The sequence below is a fragment of the Hevea brasiliensis genome, chromosome 14 (assembly GCF_030052815.1).
Source record: "Hevea brasiliensis isolate MT/VB/25A 57/8 chromosome 14, ASM3005281v1, whole genome shotgun sequence".
In the NCBI taxonomy this organism is placed as follows: Eukaryota; Viridiplantae; Streptophyta; class Magnoliopsida; order Malpighiales; family Euphorbiaceae; genus Hevea; species Hevea brasiliensis.
Genome location: NC_079506.1, coordinates 8,176,238 through 8,193,826, shown reverse-complemented (window position 1 = coordinate 8,193,826; position 17,589 = coordinate 8,176,238). Strand labels below are relative to the sequence as shown.

Below are 17,589 nucleotides of genomic sequence, written 5' to 3'. Positions count from 1 at the left end.
AATCGGGTACGAGAAGTCCTTTGCCCTTGCCATCTTGTGGAGGCGGTGCTTGTGGTGGCTGCTGTGGAGAGATGATGCTCAAAATCAGTGCCTGGTTTGTTTCGATCTTCTCCAGCTTAGCTCGCATGACTTTCAATTCATCTTGCATTTCAGCACTTCGATCCAAATATATGTCAGCTAAGTCTCGCAGTGTCTGAAAATTAACATCCGTCATTTGCCGAAAAGAATAGATCTCATCACTGAGATTCTCCATGAATGTCAAAAGAGTTGCTATGGATGGTCCAGAAGCAGGTTGAGCGGCTGGTGGAGCTCGTCTTGGAGGTTGTGTAGAAGGCTGCACAAATGGTCGCTCAGAGTCTGAGGATGAACTAATGGCAGTGGGAGAACCAGGTGGAATCTCATACTGCTTAGTAGCTTCATTTTTTATACAAAATTTTTGGTTGGCCAGATGAGGTCCATCCAAAAATAACAAACCAGTTGGAAGAGCAGGACACTTGTGCATTTGAGGATTAAACCCAAAATAATGTGCAATAGGTGTGACTAAGCCTCCAAAGACAATACTACCAGTACCCCTAGTGGTCTGGCGAATCACATGGCGGCAGAAATAATAACCAGGGGAAGCCTTTTTGCCGGTTTTTGCACACCACAAAAAGAATAGATCATACTGTGACATTGTGCCAACACTGGATCCTCTGCCTAAAATTGTATTTGCAATTAGGCGCTGAAGCAATCTCAAGGCATGATTTTCAATTTTGGAGGCCTTACTGTGTCCTGGTTTGAAGTTACCTGCTGAAGGGGCAATGCGCTTCCAAAATTCACATGCATTATAGTCCCATTGGTTAGTAGGTATTTTGAACAGACCATCAGGTGGAAAGCCAAATATATGGTGAAAATTATCCATAGACAGCACCCTATCTTGACCAAGGCATCTAAAATGGATCGTCAAGTCATTGTCCAAAGCAATTTTATGCTCATTAGTGGACAGGGAGGCCAGAAATTCCTGCACTAAAATGGGGTAGACCAGTTCCTGTTTATGTGCAAATCGCACCCAACCTAAAGCATCTAACAGAGACTGCATTTCATCATAAATCTTCAAGGTTTTAAGTGTAGACACATCCAAATACCGAGTTTGAACCATTTGTCGGGCTGCAACTCTTGCCTTATTTTTCTTCATTTCGGCAGTAGGTAATATCCAATGTATAGCAGTAGGCGAAGAGGAAGGGAATGCAAGGTTACCTCTAGATGTACCGGGGCGCTTGACCGCTGATTTCGGAATGCCACGTCGGTCAGCAGGCGCGGCGGGCATTGGAGGCGGGCTTGGGGGTTGTTGTGTGGCCGGTTCGGGTTGTTTCCGCTTGACGCCGCCCGTCGATTTGTGAGGTTTGATATTTTTCGCCTTTTTCTTTTTGAGTGTGGCGATCGGAGCATCAGCAGAATGGGCCGGCGATGGGTCGGCGTGCATGGGTGGGGTGGTTTGGGGCTGCGGCGCTTGTGAGGAGTGGGGAGGCGAGTTTTCGAATGATAATGGAGAGTCGGTCATGGCGAAATGGAGGGTCGTGATCGGAAAAGGAGAAATATGGGAAGAATGACGGCCGGTGAAGGCGACGGGAAAAATGAAGGTTACGGCAAGGAGGGTTGTGTCGGGGGCGATGTCGAGAGGAAGATGAAGGTAATGGGCTATCGGGTTAGGGTCTTTAGGTTTGGGTTGTGGGCTTGGGTATAGGCTTTTGGGTTTTGTTTGGATTTTAGGTTTAATTTCGGGCTTGGGCTGGTGGGGTACGGTTTTTAGGGTTTTGGGTTTGCTGCTGGCCCATTCTGGTGAAGGGAGTTTTTATCCCAAAAGGGTGCCCAGCGAACACAAGCGGTGACACAAGCAAAACCCGGTTATGTAATCTGCTGCCCAATTTGACTAAATTTCATAGCACCTAAAAAAAAAAATGAAACAAATTAGATTTCAAATGATTAAACCTTCATAACATGAATTCTAATTGTTTAACCTGTTATGTTCATCAAATACTTACACAAAATAATTTTTCAAAGCACCAATTCACACACCCATATTCAAATAATTTTCTTGTTAAACCAAGATGTTAAAATTTGGAAAAATTTTCTCTTAAAATTAACCAAAAGGGCAATGAATCCAGCAATATGAACCAGCAAATATTCAACAAAATAGAGATGAAATTTATAAGTGAACAAATTAAAAACCTAAAATTTAAAGCTAAATAAAATTTTTATTGCTCATTTGCTTGCAATGCATTGCATCCCATCTGCACAAGGAAATTAGAACAATGTTAGATTCTGAGTAAGGAGTATAGAAAAGCTTAAATCAAATATATAAAAGAAATAAAGAATTAATGGAAAATTATGAGTTATGTACAAAAATGCTAAGTTTAGGTCTTTAGCTTGACCATACTTACTCAAAATTTCATGGAGAATGACAAAGATAGCAAGTTGCTATTTTCCTGGAAAAAATTTCAATATTGAATTGAATAAGAGAACCAAATCTCCTTCTTTAAAGTCCTTTTTCTTGATATGCTTATCATGCCATTTTTTTGTTCTTTCTTTATAGATCCTAGCATTTTCATAAGCATCAAGTCTCAATTCTTCTAATTCATCAAGTTGCAAAAGTCTTTTATGTCCAGCAGCTTGTAAATCAAAATTGATTGCTCTAATGGCCCAATAAGCTTTATGTTCTAATTCTACGGGCAAATGGCATGATTTCCCAAAAACTAACCTATAAGGTGTAGTTCCTATGGGGGTTTTAAATGCTGTTCTATATGCCCAAAGAGTGTCATCTAATTTAAGGGACCAATCTTTCTGGACTTATTGTGATTTCTCCAAGATCTGCTTGATTTCTCTATTTGTGATTTCTACTTGGCCATTTGTTTGAGGGTGATATGGTGTGGCAATCCTATGCTTTACCCCATATTTTCTCATCAATTTTTCAAATTGGTGGTTGCAAAAATGGCTACCACCATCACTGATTATGGCACGTGGGGCACCAAACCTGGTCAAAACAAATTTTTTCAGAAATTTCACCACAACTTTTGCATCATTGGTAGGTGTAGCAATAGCTTCTACCCATTTAGATACATAGTCCACCCCTACCAAGATATATTTATTCCCATAAGAAGATGGAAATGGCCCCATGAAATCAATTCCCCACACATCAAATAATTCAACTTCTAATATGGACTGTTGGGGCATCTCATCTCTTTTGGAAATGTTGCCTACCCTTTGGCACCTATCACACTTGCTTACAAAGTCTCTCACATGTTTAAACATATTAGGCCAATAGAAACCTGATGTCAAGACTTTTTCAACAGTTTTTGAGACACTAAAATGACCACCATATTCAGAGGAATGACAATGGTAAATAACATCATTTATTTCTTCCTCTGGTATACATCTAATTATTCCATCATTGCATCTCCTAAACAAAAGAGGTTCTTCCCAAGAATAAAATTTAACATCATGCAAGAATCTTTTCTTTTGCTGCCAAGATAAATCAGGTGGCAAGACACCACAAGACAAGAAATTCACAATATCAGCAAACCATGGAAGTGCAGAATTCAACACATACAACTGCTCATTCATGAAAAATTCATCAATTGGCACAATTTCATCATCTTTATTTTCAGTTTTTATCCTAGAAAGGTGATCAGCCACCACATTCTCAACACCCCTTTTATCTCTTATTTCCAAATCAAATTCTTGAAGTAACAATATCCATCTAATCAACCTAGATTTAGCTTCTTTCTTGCTCATTAAATACTTTATTGCTGCATGATCAGTGAAAACAATTACCTTTGAGTTGACCAAATAAGAACGAAATTTATTGAGTGCAAATACTACCGCAAGGAACTCCTTTTCAGTTGTGGCATAATTAACTTGAGCTTCATCAAGGGTTCGGCTTGCATAGTAAATGGCATAAGGTTTTCTATCTTTTGGCCAAGGGCGGCTCCAACAAACTCGCTTGCATCACACATGATTTCGAATGGCAAAGTCCAATCAGGGTTGCATGATAGGAGCTGTTGTTAATGCCGTCTTTAACCTGCAAAAAGCAACCATACAATCTTGATTAAAATCAAATTTAACATCATGATTCAAAAGATTTGTTAAGGGTTTAGCAAGTTTAGAAAAATCCTGAATAAATCGCCGGTAAAACCCAGCATGTCCAAGGAAACTCCGCACTCCTTTGACAGTGGTTGGAGGGGGCATTTTTTCAATAATTTCTATTTTAGCTCTATCCACTTCAATTCCCCTATTTGAGATCAAATGCCCTAAAATGATCCCCTCTTGGACCATAAAGTGGCATTTCTCCCAATTCAAAACCAAATCATTATCAGCACATCTCTGCAAAATTTTAGACAAATTAGTCAAGCATGAATCAAAATTAGTGCCATAAACTGAAAAGTCATCCATGAAGACCTCCATAAAATCAGAAAAAATGGCCATCATGCACCTTTGAAATGTGCCAGGCGCATTACACAATCCGAATGGCATCCTTCGATATGCAAAGGTGCCATAGGGACAGGTAAAGGTAGTTTTTTCTTGGTCATCAGGATGTATTGGAATTTGAAAGAAACCAGAATATCCATCTAAGTAACAAAAGAATGAATGCTTGGCTAATCTTTCTAACATTTGATCCATAAAAGGAAGGGGAAAATGGTATTTTCTTGTGGCATTGTTCAACTTCCTATAGTCTATGCACATTCTCCAACCTGTAACAGTTCTAGTGGGTATCAATTCATTATTCTCATTTTTAACAACTGTCACCCCACCTTTTTTTGGTACAACATGCACAGGACTAACCCACTCACTGTCAGAAATAGGGTAAATAATTCCAGCAGCTAGTAATTTTAGGATTTCCTTTTTCACAACATCCTTCATTGTAGGATTCAATCTTCTTTGGTGTTCAATGGAAGGTTTACTTTTTGGCTCAAGGAAAATCCTATGCATATAAACTGTTGGACTAATTCCCTTTATATCATCAATTGCATAACCCAAAACTCTCCTATATTTTCTCAAAATTCTCAACAATTTGTCAATCTCAATATTAGTCAATGATGCATTAATTATAACTGGATATGTTTCATTCGGTCCAAGAAAAGCATACCTGAGGTTGGAAGGAAGAGGTTTAAGATCTACCTTTGGGGCATCCTCTACCTTTAATGATGGTGGTTTGATCTCCAAATTTTGCACTCCTTCAAGTTGAAAAATTGTGGCTTCAGGATGTGGTGGAGAGCTCTCCAAGTGTTGTGCAAAAGTAGCCATGTTATGATTATCATCATTAATGCTCCCACCATGGACTAAGCAATTTTCAAGTGGGTCTTGTGGGTAGCTTTTTCTGAAATGCTCTTGAACAATCTCATCAATAATGTCTACCCGCAAACAAGACTCGACTTCTTCATGTTTCCTTTTCATGGCAGGATTGATGTTGAATATCATTTGATCATCTCCCACTCTAAGTGTCAATTGCTCACCCTTCACATCAATTAATGCACCAGCCGTTGCCAAAAAGGGTCTTCCCAATAAGATAGGAACTTTTGTGTCTTCTTCCATATCCAAAATGACAAAGTCTACCGGAATGTATAATTTCCCAACCTTGATAGGCACATTTTCAAGAATGCCTTCTGGATACTTAATTGAACGGTCAGCCAATGAAAGATACATGTTTGTGGGCTTCAACTCTCCCATATTCAACTTCTCATATATTGAAAGAGGCATTAGGCTGACGCTAGCTCCAAGGTCACATAAAGCATTTGCCACACAATTATCACCAATATGACAAGGAATGGAAAACACACCCGGATCTTTGAGTTTGGGAGGTAACTTCTTCTGGATTATAGCACTGCATTGTTCTCCCAAGTTGATGGTGTCATAATCTTCTAGTCTTCTCTTGTTGGAAAGAATCTCCTTCAAAAATTTGGCATAACTTGGCATTTGGGATAGTGCCTCAGTGAATGGCACATTGATGTACAACTTCTTTAGCACTTCAAGGAACTTGCCAAATTGTTTGTCTAGTTTATGCTTGATGAATCTTTGAGGGTAGGGAAGGGTGGGCTTGTAAGGTTCAGGTGGGATGTATGGTTTCTCTCCTTCATCTTGCTCACTTTTGCTTTCTTCTTCTTTTTCATTTTTCTTGCTCTCAACTGAATTTTCTTCTTTTGTGCTCTCTTTTTCTTCTCTCTTGTTTTCACTCTCTTGACCAACTTTCTTACCACTTCTCAAGGTCACCAACTTACATTGTTCATGAGGGTTTTGTGGTTGGCTAGGTAGTTTCCCATAGGAATTGCTTCCTGATGAGCTTGCTTGTTGCGCCAATTGAGTCTCCAACATGCGGTTGTGGACTTGTAATTGATCCATGGTTTGTCTCATGTGTTGCATTTCTTCCTCCAATTTGTTATTCATCTTGCTTTGTTCAGCAAAAAATTTCTCCATCATGCTCTCCAAGGTTGGCTTCGGTTCATGGGGTGGAAGGGATTGTTGTGCTCTTGCTTGATATCCAGGTGGTGGCTGCCTTGTGGGCTGAAATTGAGACTGAAATTGAGGCTTGTTCTGCTGCATATACTGCTGGTTATGAGCATAATTTGAGCTTTGGCCTTGTTGAGCAAAAGTTGCTTGTGGTCTCCATGTTGAGTTGTTCACATTAGAATAAGCATTTCCCATAGGTTTCTGTTGATAACCTCCTGCATAAGCAGCTTGCTCCTGCAAATAATCATCTCCATAAGAAGAGTAATCAACTCCACAACTTTGAGTTCCATCTGTGAAGGCAACTTGTTGCATAGTTGTAGGAGTTGAGGTTGTTGCCTTTGTGCAAAAATCACTAAGAAGCTGAGTCAACTGGTCAAATCTTGCATTCATGTAGCTAACTGAGTCTAGTTCATAGATCCCAGCTTTCTTTGGCTCAAGTGCTCTAGGATTTCCCCATAAATGGGTATTATGAGCAATCTTCTCTAATAGATCATAGCATTCTTCACTTGTCATTCTCATGAAATCTCCTCCTGCTTGTGAATCAATTGTGTTTCTTATGGCTGGAGTAACTCTGGTGTAGAAATTCTGAACAATCATCCATTTGGGTATTTCATGATGAGGACATTGCCTTTCAAGCTCATTAAATCTCATCCAAGATTCATACAAAGTTTCATCATCTCTTGGTTTAAAAGCTACCATCAAATTCCTCAAATGAGTAGTTTTCCCAGGTGGGAAAAATTGAGATAGAAAAGCTTGAGATAGCTGCTCCCAAGTAGCTATAATAGCTTGTGGAAGTGAATCATACCACTCCAATGCTGAATCCCGAAGAGAGAATGGAAATAAGGTGAGCCGAATAACTTCATCAGAAACTCCAGGTTGTCTTTGTGTACCACATATCATCAAAAATTTCTTCAAATGAGAATGAGGATTTTCAAGTGGGCTACCTCCAAATTGTGAATTCTGAACCATTTGAATAAGACCAGTTTTTAATTCAAATTGATTAGCTCCAATAATAGGTCTGTTATCTCTCACATCAGTACATCTAGGAAAAGCATAATCTAACATGGATCTTCTTTGAGGATCATTTTGATTAACAACAGCATTTTGCCCGTTTTGCTCGTTTCCTCCATTATCTCCACCAATAGCTCTATTTTGATTCTCCATATTTTCTATTGTCTCCTCTTGCTCAAATATTTGTTGTTCTTCTTTTTCTGCTTCTTTTCTTCTCTTGAATTCCTTTTTGTTGGCTCGACAGAATTTTTCAATTTCTGGGTTGAACAACAATTCAGTGTCACTTGTGCTTTTCGATCGTCTCATAAACAAGAAAAGTACCTGAAAAACACAAGGAACAATAGTGAAAATAAAAGAAAATAAAAATTCTAATTAGCTTAAAACAATTAAAATCCAACTTAAAAACAAACAATTCCCCGGCAACGGCGCCAAAAACTTGATACGGTGTGTCCGCAAGTGCACGGGTCACAGTAGTATAGTTTTAAAAAATGATATCGATCCCACAGGGAATTGTGCTTAAATTGGAAATAAAAGTATAAGCTAATTAGAATGACAAAAATTAAAAGATATTAAAAATAAAATCTAAAAATTAAAATTAAGACAAAAATTAAAGATGTAAAATGAAATTTGGAATTAAAATTGGTATTTAAGGAATTAATGCTAAATCAAACAATTAACTAAAATTAATTAAACTAGATTACCAAAAATTAATTTGAAATTTCTATTTATGAAATTAAGAAGAATTAAATCTAAAAAAAATAAAGTAATTCTAGATATTGGATTTAAATTGAAATTGCTATTTATGAGATTTGGAGGATTTAAATCTAAATTAAATGAAAATTAAATTGATTCTAGAGATTGGATTTTCAATATTGTTTGCATGTGGTTTATCCCTAATTTAGCCAAACATATGAGAATTGCAATTTTGAGGGAAATCAATTCTTAAATTTTTGAAACCTTTTTCAAGCATTTCAAAGTTGGTTTTCATTAAATCAAACCCTGTTTTCACGGTATTTCAAACCTAACAAAAACCCATTTAAAGCTTTAATTGATTTTTGGAAAGTTCCCCTTAATCTTCTTAGCTTATCTCTAACACCAAGAAAATAAAGTTTATTGCAAGATTATCTATCCCTAATATTCACTTTTCAGTCCATCTATTAAGGATTAAAGCTTAACTTAATGAGGGCCCATTCATCAAGCAAGGCAATAAGCACACAAGCAATAAATCAAAACATAACAATCTTCATTTAAATGGCCAAATCAGTTCAAAACCACAAAACAAATCAATATTTACAAACCCATCTCTAGAATCTCAATAAACTACTCACAAATCATTGTTTAAAGACAAACCCAAATGAAGAAATGAAGAAATAATGGAAATGTAAGCTAAAAGGGGTAGAAAAACCCAAATTGCGTAGGATCTCTCAGAAAAGTGCGTAAACGTGATCCTTGCCGGCTGGAAGAAAATGCAGAAAGTGCTCCTCCTTCTCTCTTTCTAACTTTACCGAAAATGACTCCCTTGCTCTCTATATGGAAAGAAAGTGATAAAGGGCACTTTATATAGGCGAGGGGACTGTTCTAGAATGGATAAAAGGGGGAAGGATCCAAAGAAAGTGAGGTAAAAAGCTGGAGTAACGGAAATGCCACGTCAATTATTTTCCAGTAAAAACGACATAAGCCGAGTCAGTTGTGTCGCTCTCGGCGTGAATATCTGACGATCGACACAACCTGCGACATAAGCTAATTCGGTTGTGCTGCAGGTTGTGTCGCTCTCGGCCATTTTTTACTCAACTTCAAAATTTTTGCAATTCGACTTTAATCTCCTCCAAATGGCTACTCTGATCAAAATATATCAAATTTCTCCAGATTTAACCTACAAAACAAATAAATTCCAAAAATTAAACTAAGAAATGTGAAAATTGTAAAATTGACTAAATATATACTAATATCTAAAATAATAGCTATGAATAAGGGTAAATTATGTGCAAAAATTACTCCTAAATGATGATCTAAAATGCATGCATCACTTAAGCTTTAATACTCCCTCTTTTGCAGAATTATGAAGCACCACTCCCACTATTCCTTCAGTACCTGCATGTAAGAATAACATCATGGACAAATTGTAATCATTTTATTGATAGGATAATCAAACTCAGAGCATTTATTTAATAAATTTACAGTGAAATATTTGTTTGTAACCATTATTTTCTACGTAAATTAAATGAAACACACTGTCAATTTAATGGATAGGGTAAAGCGTGGAGACTTGCCCTCAAGAACATAACCAATTTTGGAGGAATCTGCATAATGGGGAAGAGCAAAACCACGGGGCTGGAGAAGAAGCTTTCCTCCTCCAGCCTTTACCTCAGCTAATTCAGAACTTAACCAAGCCTTGTATGATCCACCTTCTCCTTCAAATAATATTTTTTGTGGGAACTTTGGTGACAAATCCAAATCCATGGCTAGCTAACACTATCACTTTCTTCAATAATCACTGTAAAACACAAAATAAAGCAAGTATTTATCCTAGTCAAATCAAGAAAGATTTTAATGGGCCGATAACAAATTTATGCATGTAAACGCATTACTAATAGAACATGTCTAGAGTTTAAGAAAAGAGAGAGAGAGAAGAATAAGTTACGTGTAGAGAGATAAGAGAAGAAACAACTGATTGGGAATTTCTAACTAAATTATCTATGAAGCAATAGAGGAGAGGGAGTGAGTGTTATGACATGGAAGTGCTAATACAAGAGCTTCAAATTTATAGAGGTAGAAAATGATAATGGAGGTTGACCATTCTGTTGGGGCTCTTCTCATGAAGGCACACCTAGCGAGGCAAAGTGGTTAGCCTGTCTTTTTACACAAATCTATTATGGATCACGTATATAATTCATTAACATCTTTAATTTCTTATCAATCATATTCATAAATGTGACATATTGGTGAGGTATTTTTAAAAGGATGTACCTATAAAGAGTGTGAATTCATATGAAAATGAATTTATTCACTGATTAAATTGAGTTTTTAAATATAAATTTGTACATTATATATATATACACTTTAATTAATTCTATACATATTTTGATATAAATATTTAATTTAATATTAATTAAATAATTCTTACATAAATTTAAACTTACATTAGATGTACTTTTTTGCTTCGATTTTTCACATTTGTGCAGTAAGGGTGGAAAAGCCTATTTTATCCACGATTCAAAGCCTTTTTGTATCAAGAAAATGACCATTGATGGAAAATTTTGATTATATTCAAATAAAAAATTAAAATAAAATTCATACAAGACAAATCATATACTTTTCAATTCAATAATCCAAAACTTTGGACATTTCTTTTATTATTATTAAGTTAAAGTTGATTGATGAAAATTTCACCTCAATTTAATGATTTTATTTTATTTTAGAAGCCCCCATAGAATTCATAGATTGCTGAAATTGCAACCAGCCAACACACAGACGTTTAGTTAGACCAGCTATATATGCACAAATTCAATTCAACTCTGCATTAATTTTGTAACACCCCAAATTTTAAATGTATTATTTTGTGAGTAATATTAATATTTTTATTTTATTTAAATTTTAGGAAATTATTTGAAATTTTTCGGATTTTTAAAATCGGGTTTGATTTCTCGAAAATATAAAACTTTGATGATTTTTAAAAATTGATTTAAAGACCACATGGCAAAACTAAAAATATATTTGGAGTCTACGAATTTTTCTGAGTTTTCTAGAATTTTTTTAAAATTTTTGGGCCTTATTTTCGGTCCCAAGGCAAAGTAAAAATTTAAAATTTTATATCTTGAATCAGACCAACCGAATCGAACAGGACCGGATCGGACCGGTCGAATCGAACCGGCTTCTTCTTCTTTTCTTCCCTTCCCCTGCGCGTCCCGTCCCTCCTCCTCTCTCCCCCGTTTTCTCTCTCCTCCCTCACCCCCAGGCCGCGCCGCCACCTCCCCAGTCTCTCCACCTCGTCGGCACACCTCCCTGACGCCTCCCCACCGCCAGCTGGCCTTCCAAGCGGCCGGAAACGACGCGCGAAGTTCCCTCTGCGCACGCACGCCGTTTCGGCTTCCCGGCCGAAATTCGGCCTATCCGACCACCGATTGAGCCGGGTCTTGTGTCAAACACCATCTACACCTCGAGAGCTTTCCATAGACATCAAGAACACCAAAATCCATCAAGCGGATTGTCCAATTTTTGTCCGGGAAGTTTTAGCCCATTTTGACTTTTGGGCTGGATTTCTCGCAAACCATGAACCCCATGAGAAAACCGAGTGCTCTAGAGCGCTCCACTCGTCGAGAGCTTCACAGCAATATAAATTTCAAAATTTTCTGACACCGTTTTTCGGTGGATCCCACGGAACTTCGTAGTGTTTTTCCGAGCATTAAATGAGCTTAGAAAATTCCGTAAAAATTTTATACTAACCCCCGTGTTGTGGGCTTCTTGTAGATATCTTCAATTCGCGGAAATCCGACAGTTATCCAGGTCTGTGAATTTCCAGTCAGACAGACTGGCTACCAAAAAAGTCTCCGAATTGGATCGAGATTTTGGCTACCTCACCATTGTCAGACGTCCCGAGCACGTCCCCAGAGTCGAAATCGGCATAGGTAAACCCGAACCTTGCTTTTTCATAATTTTCTAGTGCTTAAATGGGATTAAAAATCCATAAAATATTCGTAGTAGCTCAGAAAATTATGATTCTTTTTGCAATAGCCTAGTAATATTGCTAAGGATCGCGGGACAAAGTTTTAGAATTTTTAGAGTTTATTTGGGTAGTTTTTGCAAAAAGGATTAATTATAAGGACTAAACTGTAAATTTACATATTGTGACTGATGACTGTTTGGATGGGTCCAGGAAGGGTTGTGTGATGTGATTGAGTTGTGAGTGTATGGTTGGTGGATATAGAAGTGTGTTTTAAACCCATTTGCAGGTTGGGTAGGTCCTAAGTATAGGAGAGACTCTGCCGGATTTTCGGTACGACTTAGGACGTATTTGGTCTTTTCTTGGTTTGTATTGAGTCAATTGTATTAAATAATTATAATAAAATTGTCATGTGAGCTGGGACAGCCTTCTTCCTCCTCCCAACCGCCACAGTGACTGCTGTCAAGTCTGTGAGTAAAATATTAAATTTTAATTGTAATTTCGATATTATTATATGTTCAAGGATGCCCATGCATCACTTATATGTAAATATCTATGTAGTTAAACTCTAGGCACGTTTTATATTGCATTCACAACTGTTAAAGTGCCATGGATGTTGTTATGATAATTTGGAGCAGTGTGCGTGCGTTGGCGTGTGTGTGATGTGGTGTTGGCTATGGATAGGACAGGTAGACACGGCTTGAGATCTTCGCTAGGACCCGGTCCTTCGGGGTAGACACGGCTTGAGTTCTTCGCTGGGACCCCGATTTGGTTTATTAAGTGGAAGTCCGAGCTGAGTTCTTCACTGGCACAGATTGGAATAAGAGAGCTATATAGGGGATCAGCTCCCATATATGTATTGTTTGACATTATCGGGTGTGTGAGTGCTCCAAATTACCTTTTTGCTGTTATGATGTGAAAATATTGCTGATATTACATTTCACTCTACATGGTGCATTAGCTTTAGATAGTTATAGAGATTATGGTTAAAATTGATATTTTACTCTCTAAGTCGAACGCTCACTCCTGTTCATTATTTTTCAGGCTACAGGAGGATTTTTGTTGTGGTTAACCTGCTTTTCTCCTTCGCAGGTTGTTTATTAATGTTTGTATAATTTTATTAACTCCTAGAATTTCCTCATGTGTTAGAAGTATTTATTTGATTTGGGTCTGTAATATAATTATCATGTTGGACCTGTAAACGTATTATTATATGCATGTTTGATGGACTGTATGAGGGAGCTGAGCTCCCATTTATTTTTATGACATTAAGTATGTGGAGGGTGAGCTGAGCTCTCCAATTAATTATATATTGTGTTTACAGGTCAGGTGAGTCAAAAACTCCCCGTTGAAAGGTCCACTTTATGGCCGGACTCTGTCCGATTGAATTCTTGAAATTGGGCCCAAATGAGCCTTAGAGTTGGGTTAAGGAATAGTTAGACTTACAACGGGCCTCGGAGGCTTTAGACCAGTCCAGGTCCTAGTGTCGGTCTGGCCCATAAGTTAGGTCATGACAAATTTCATCCGCCATTCTTCGGATTTGAGTTTATTTCATCATTATTCCCTATCTTTGAATTGTATTATAAAATATTTAGATTTTTATTTAATATTATTTAAAATTTTTTCTGATAAAATTCTGTTGAAGATTTAATAAAAAATACTTCTCTCTATTATGCGTGAAAGACAATTTCTTTAATTGTAGTTGAAATATTATCAAAAACTGTTTTATTTTATCTAGTTATTTTTTTACTTATCTTTATACAGATTAAATCTTAAATTATTTTTTATTGTATCTAATCCATTTAGACATGTCTAAATCAATAATTAAAGTACTCAATAAAATCTGACTCGAAAAATTTTAAATGATATTAAATTATAATGTGAGTATTTTTTTATATAAATTAAAATTAAAAAAGATAATAAAATAATCCTTTTAAGAGACGATAATTGAAATTACGCCTTGCATCTAACTGAGGTGTTCTGGCATTTTCTTTGATATCTGAGAGATTACCCTTTCAATTGAATTTGTGCAACTGTGAATTTTCTATATAATTTCATGCATGTTCAAAATACTTCATTTTCAACAAAAATCCTAAGAAACAGAACTAATAGATTAAGTCTTAAAATGAATAAACTGAGGTCTGATTGAAAGACGATAAATTAAGTGCAATCCTTAAATGATCTTGAGGAAAATCTGCATGCAGCCAGAATATATTAATATTAATATGTTTTTTATTTAATTTTTAATTAAAATTTAAACTTAATATTTTTATAACATAATGAATGAATTTAATATTATTAAATTAAAACCCATCGATAATATTAAATATATATCTTTAATTGATGAGCATTATCACATACTTTTATTAGAATAAATTATTTCTTTTTAATTTCGAATTATAAATTTTGAGAAATTTTTAATCTTTTGGAAAATTTTAACATTTTTTTTCCTTAAACATTAAAAGCTGAACCTATCCTAAGCTAGAATTATATATAAATTGATTTGATTTTCTTTATTTAATTTAGGAGTTTGGTTTTATTTGTTTTATGAAAATAATTTGTATATAAAAAATATTTTTTTTGAAAATTATTTTATAAAAAATGTTTTTTCATAAAATATTTTTATTATTTAATAACAATATTAAATCAATGATAAATGTTTATATTATGTATAAATATTTTTATATTTTTAATAAAATTGTTAAAGTTTGAAAAATAATTTTTTTTTTAAAAAATTATTTTCTTTTAAAATAATTTAATTTTTTGACTAAGAAAATACTTTTTGTTAACTAATTTTTTAAACATTTAAAAAACTAGAAAATATTTTTTATCTAACTTTGCCCTAGTAAAGTAAGCAGCCTTTTTCGACAAATTCAAAATAATTAATTGGATGAGGTTGTAATATCGTAAAGATTTAAACATCTCATTTTAATATTTTATATAGGAGATAAATATTAAATTATTAATTTGAATTTAATAAGTATAGTTTTTTGTGAGAAGAAAAGTTGAATAAGTATACTTTTATTAATAATTTATAAGCTTTTAATTCTAACTAGCTATAATCAAGAGTAATATATATAAAGAGAGAGTATTTTTATAATATAATTTTATTTAAATAAATAAATGTGCACGAAAAAGCACATATCTGCACATAAAATTTTTCTAAATAAAAAAAAAAGATAAAAATAGCTAATTATACAGAAGCACTGAAAAATAGTATTTCCTTTTACTTAAATTTTTATTTTTTCTATGTTTATAGGAGTTGAGATCAATTATTTTATATGAAAGGAGCATATATTTTAGAAGCACAAAATAATTACTTAATAAATATGCGTAGTTGATATATCAATTTATGCACTTCAATCTATATCTTTTCTTTCGAGTTAGCTTTTTTAAGGTAGCTTCAAGCTACTCTATATCTAATTTGTTGAAAGAATAATAATGGAGTTCTTCGTAATATTGGACTTGAAGAGTTCTTCAAAATCTGGTGTCACGTTAAGAGAAACTTGTGAAACTATAGGAGAAAGGGCATTCCACACTGAATTCTTAGTCGCAAGCTCCTCAACAAAAGGCCTGCAAGAAATATAATCAAAGATTTTACTATATATAAATTGTAATTAGTAGTCCAGTAAATTCGAAAGAAACTAAAAAAAAATTAATTACCACGTAGAAGTTAAGGTGGAGACTAACTCCATCCCTTCACTGCCAGCAACTACAGCAACAGCAAAGAATTTTGGCACCAGAAACATTTGGCCAGCTTTTATGTTGGTGTCCAAGACTCGCTTACCATTGATACCCACAATTTGTACTTGTCCATTCCCTTTAACAATATAAACAAGTCGACTTGCTCCATTGGCAGTGTAAGTGGGTGAGTACATGGCACTGGCATCTAATTTCACATAGCTGACACTTAATCCTGCTTGCTCAAGAAGGGGCAATTTTGATGATGTTAGTGTCTTAAAAACACCACCCTTTTGGACATCAACGTCAGCTGATGCTGCGTCGATGTTATACACCATTTTGTCCCGAAAGTCGTTATGAGGTTGGGGCATGATTATTCCTTCCTCTATCTTGATAATCAACACGCCAGTTTGGCTTTTAGCGAGTTTGTTTGCTTCTTCTTGATTCTTGAGATTGTAGGCTCGACTGGTAAATTCAGATGAGAATCCTGCCATTGTTAGTAGTATGCCCTAGAGCATATCATTTAGTATGTATCTTGTACATAATTTTATTAATACCACAACGCCTATGCCTCCAGATAACAAGAAGTAGGTGAATTCTCCAGGAATATAAGACTTGGAAGTTTCTCCCAAGAAAACCACAACAAATTTTGAATCTCCATTATTATACCACCATGAGAGAGTTCCCAGAGGCACAGGTATGATATCTCCTTTCTTAAGCTTTAATACTACCTCTTTTGCAGAATTAGGAAGCACCACTCCCACTATTCCTTCTGTACCTGCATGTAAGCCAAAAAAGAATTACTGTTTTGTGTAATCTCTTCAGTTTTTCTTATAAAGGTATTGCTGAAACTTTTTGGTCGGAGAATTAAATAGCGGGTGGGTGAAGTGTGGAGACTTGCCTTCAAGAACATAACCAATTTTGGAGGAATCTGTATAGTGGGGAAAAGCAAAACCACGGGGCTGGAGAAGAAGCATTCCTCCTCCAACCTTTGCCACAGCTAATTCAGAACTTGACCAAGCCTTGTATGATCCACCTTCTCCTTCAAATAATGTCTTTTGTGGGAACTTTGGTGACAAATCCAAATCCATGGCTAACACTATCCCTTTCTTCAATAATCACTGTCAAACACACAATAAAGCAAGAAATGTTTCAATTTTTAGTGGGTTGACAAATTAAATTGTTTATGCATGTACACATACCTTAGAGAGTTTAAGAGAGAGAGAGAGAGAGGAACAAGGTGCATACCTTAGAGAGAAAAGAAGAAACAATTGATTGGTAGTTTATAACTAAATTAGATATGAAGCAGTAGAGATTAGAGGGCAGAGAGTGAGCATTGAGATATCAGAGTGCTCAGAAGCATTTCTATTTATAGAGATAGAGAGAGAAAATGATATGGAGCTCCTCTCTGAATGAAGGTAAGGGTGCCCATATTCCGTACGGCTCTTCTCGAGAAGGCACACTTGGCACGTAGCTAGCCAATTGTAATTTCACACGTTTTTTTTTTTTATAGATTACGCTTCCCAGTTGGCCACGAGTTGTTGGGAGCAATAATGGCATTGCCACCGGTAGTTGCCGCAAAAATCACATTTTTAAAATAAATATGAATTTATTATTATTTGAATTATTTCAAATTTAATTAAAAAAAATTTTAAATTATTTCAATCTACCTCAAACTAATTATTTGAATAATAGTGTTCAATTTTATATGTTATAAATATTAATAAACATAAAATATATTTATATTTAACAATAAA

The 17,589-nt window shown here is 35.4% G+C and overlaps 1 protein-coding gene and 1 non-coding gene across 2 annotated transcripts; one reads left to right on the top strand and one right to left on the bottom strand.

Moving 5' to 3' along the window:
• The first annotated feature begins 7,087 nt into the window (after positions 1 to 7,087).
• LOC131173675 (small nucleolar RNA R71) lies at positions 7,088 to 7,194 on the top strand. Its single transcript, XR_009143987.1, has one exon. It is a non-coding gene; the product is annotated as a small nucleolar RNA R71 (small nucleolar RNA).
• An 8,164-nt stretch (positions 7,195 to 15,358) lies between these two features.
• Positions 15,359 to 17,225, bottom strand: LOC110641744 (cocosin 1-like). The gene is made up of 5 exons (XM_058135494.1): positions 17,081 to 17,225; positions 16,734 to 16,953; positions 16,393 to 16,610; positions 15,815 to 16,341; positions 15,359 to 15,724 (listed from the first exon to the last, which is right to left on the bottom strand). Exons 2-5 carry the CDS (start codon positions 16,921 to 16,923, stop codon positions 15,571 to 15,573), a joined length of 1,089 nt encoding a protein of 362 aa, XP_057991477.1. The 5' UTR covers positions 16,924 to 16,953; positions 17,081 to 17,225; the 3' UTR covers positions 15,359 to 15,570.
• Between the last annotated feature and the right edge of the window lie 364 nt (positions 17,226 to 17,589).

Coding starts and splice junctions, on each gene's coding strand:
- LOC110641744 (XM_058135494.1), bottom strand. CDS start 16,923: ATGGATTTGGATTTGTCACCAAAGTTCCCACAAAAGACATTATTTGAA. Junction 16,611..16,733: donor AATTGGTTATGTTCTTGAAG/GCAAGTCTCCAC, acceptor GCTTACATGCAG/GTACAGAAGGAATAGTGGGA. Junction 16,342..16,392: donor TATCTGGAGGCATAGGCGTT/GTGGTATTAATA, acceptor GATATGCTCTAG/GGCATACTACTAACAATGGC.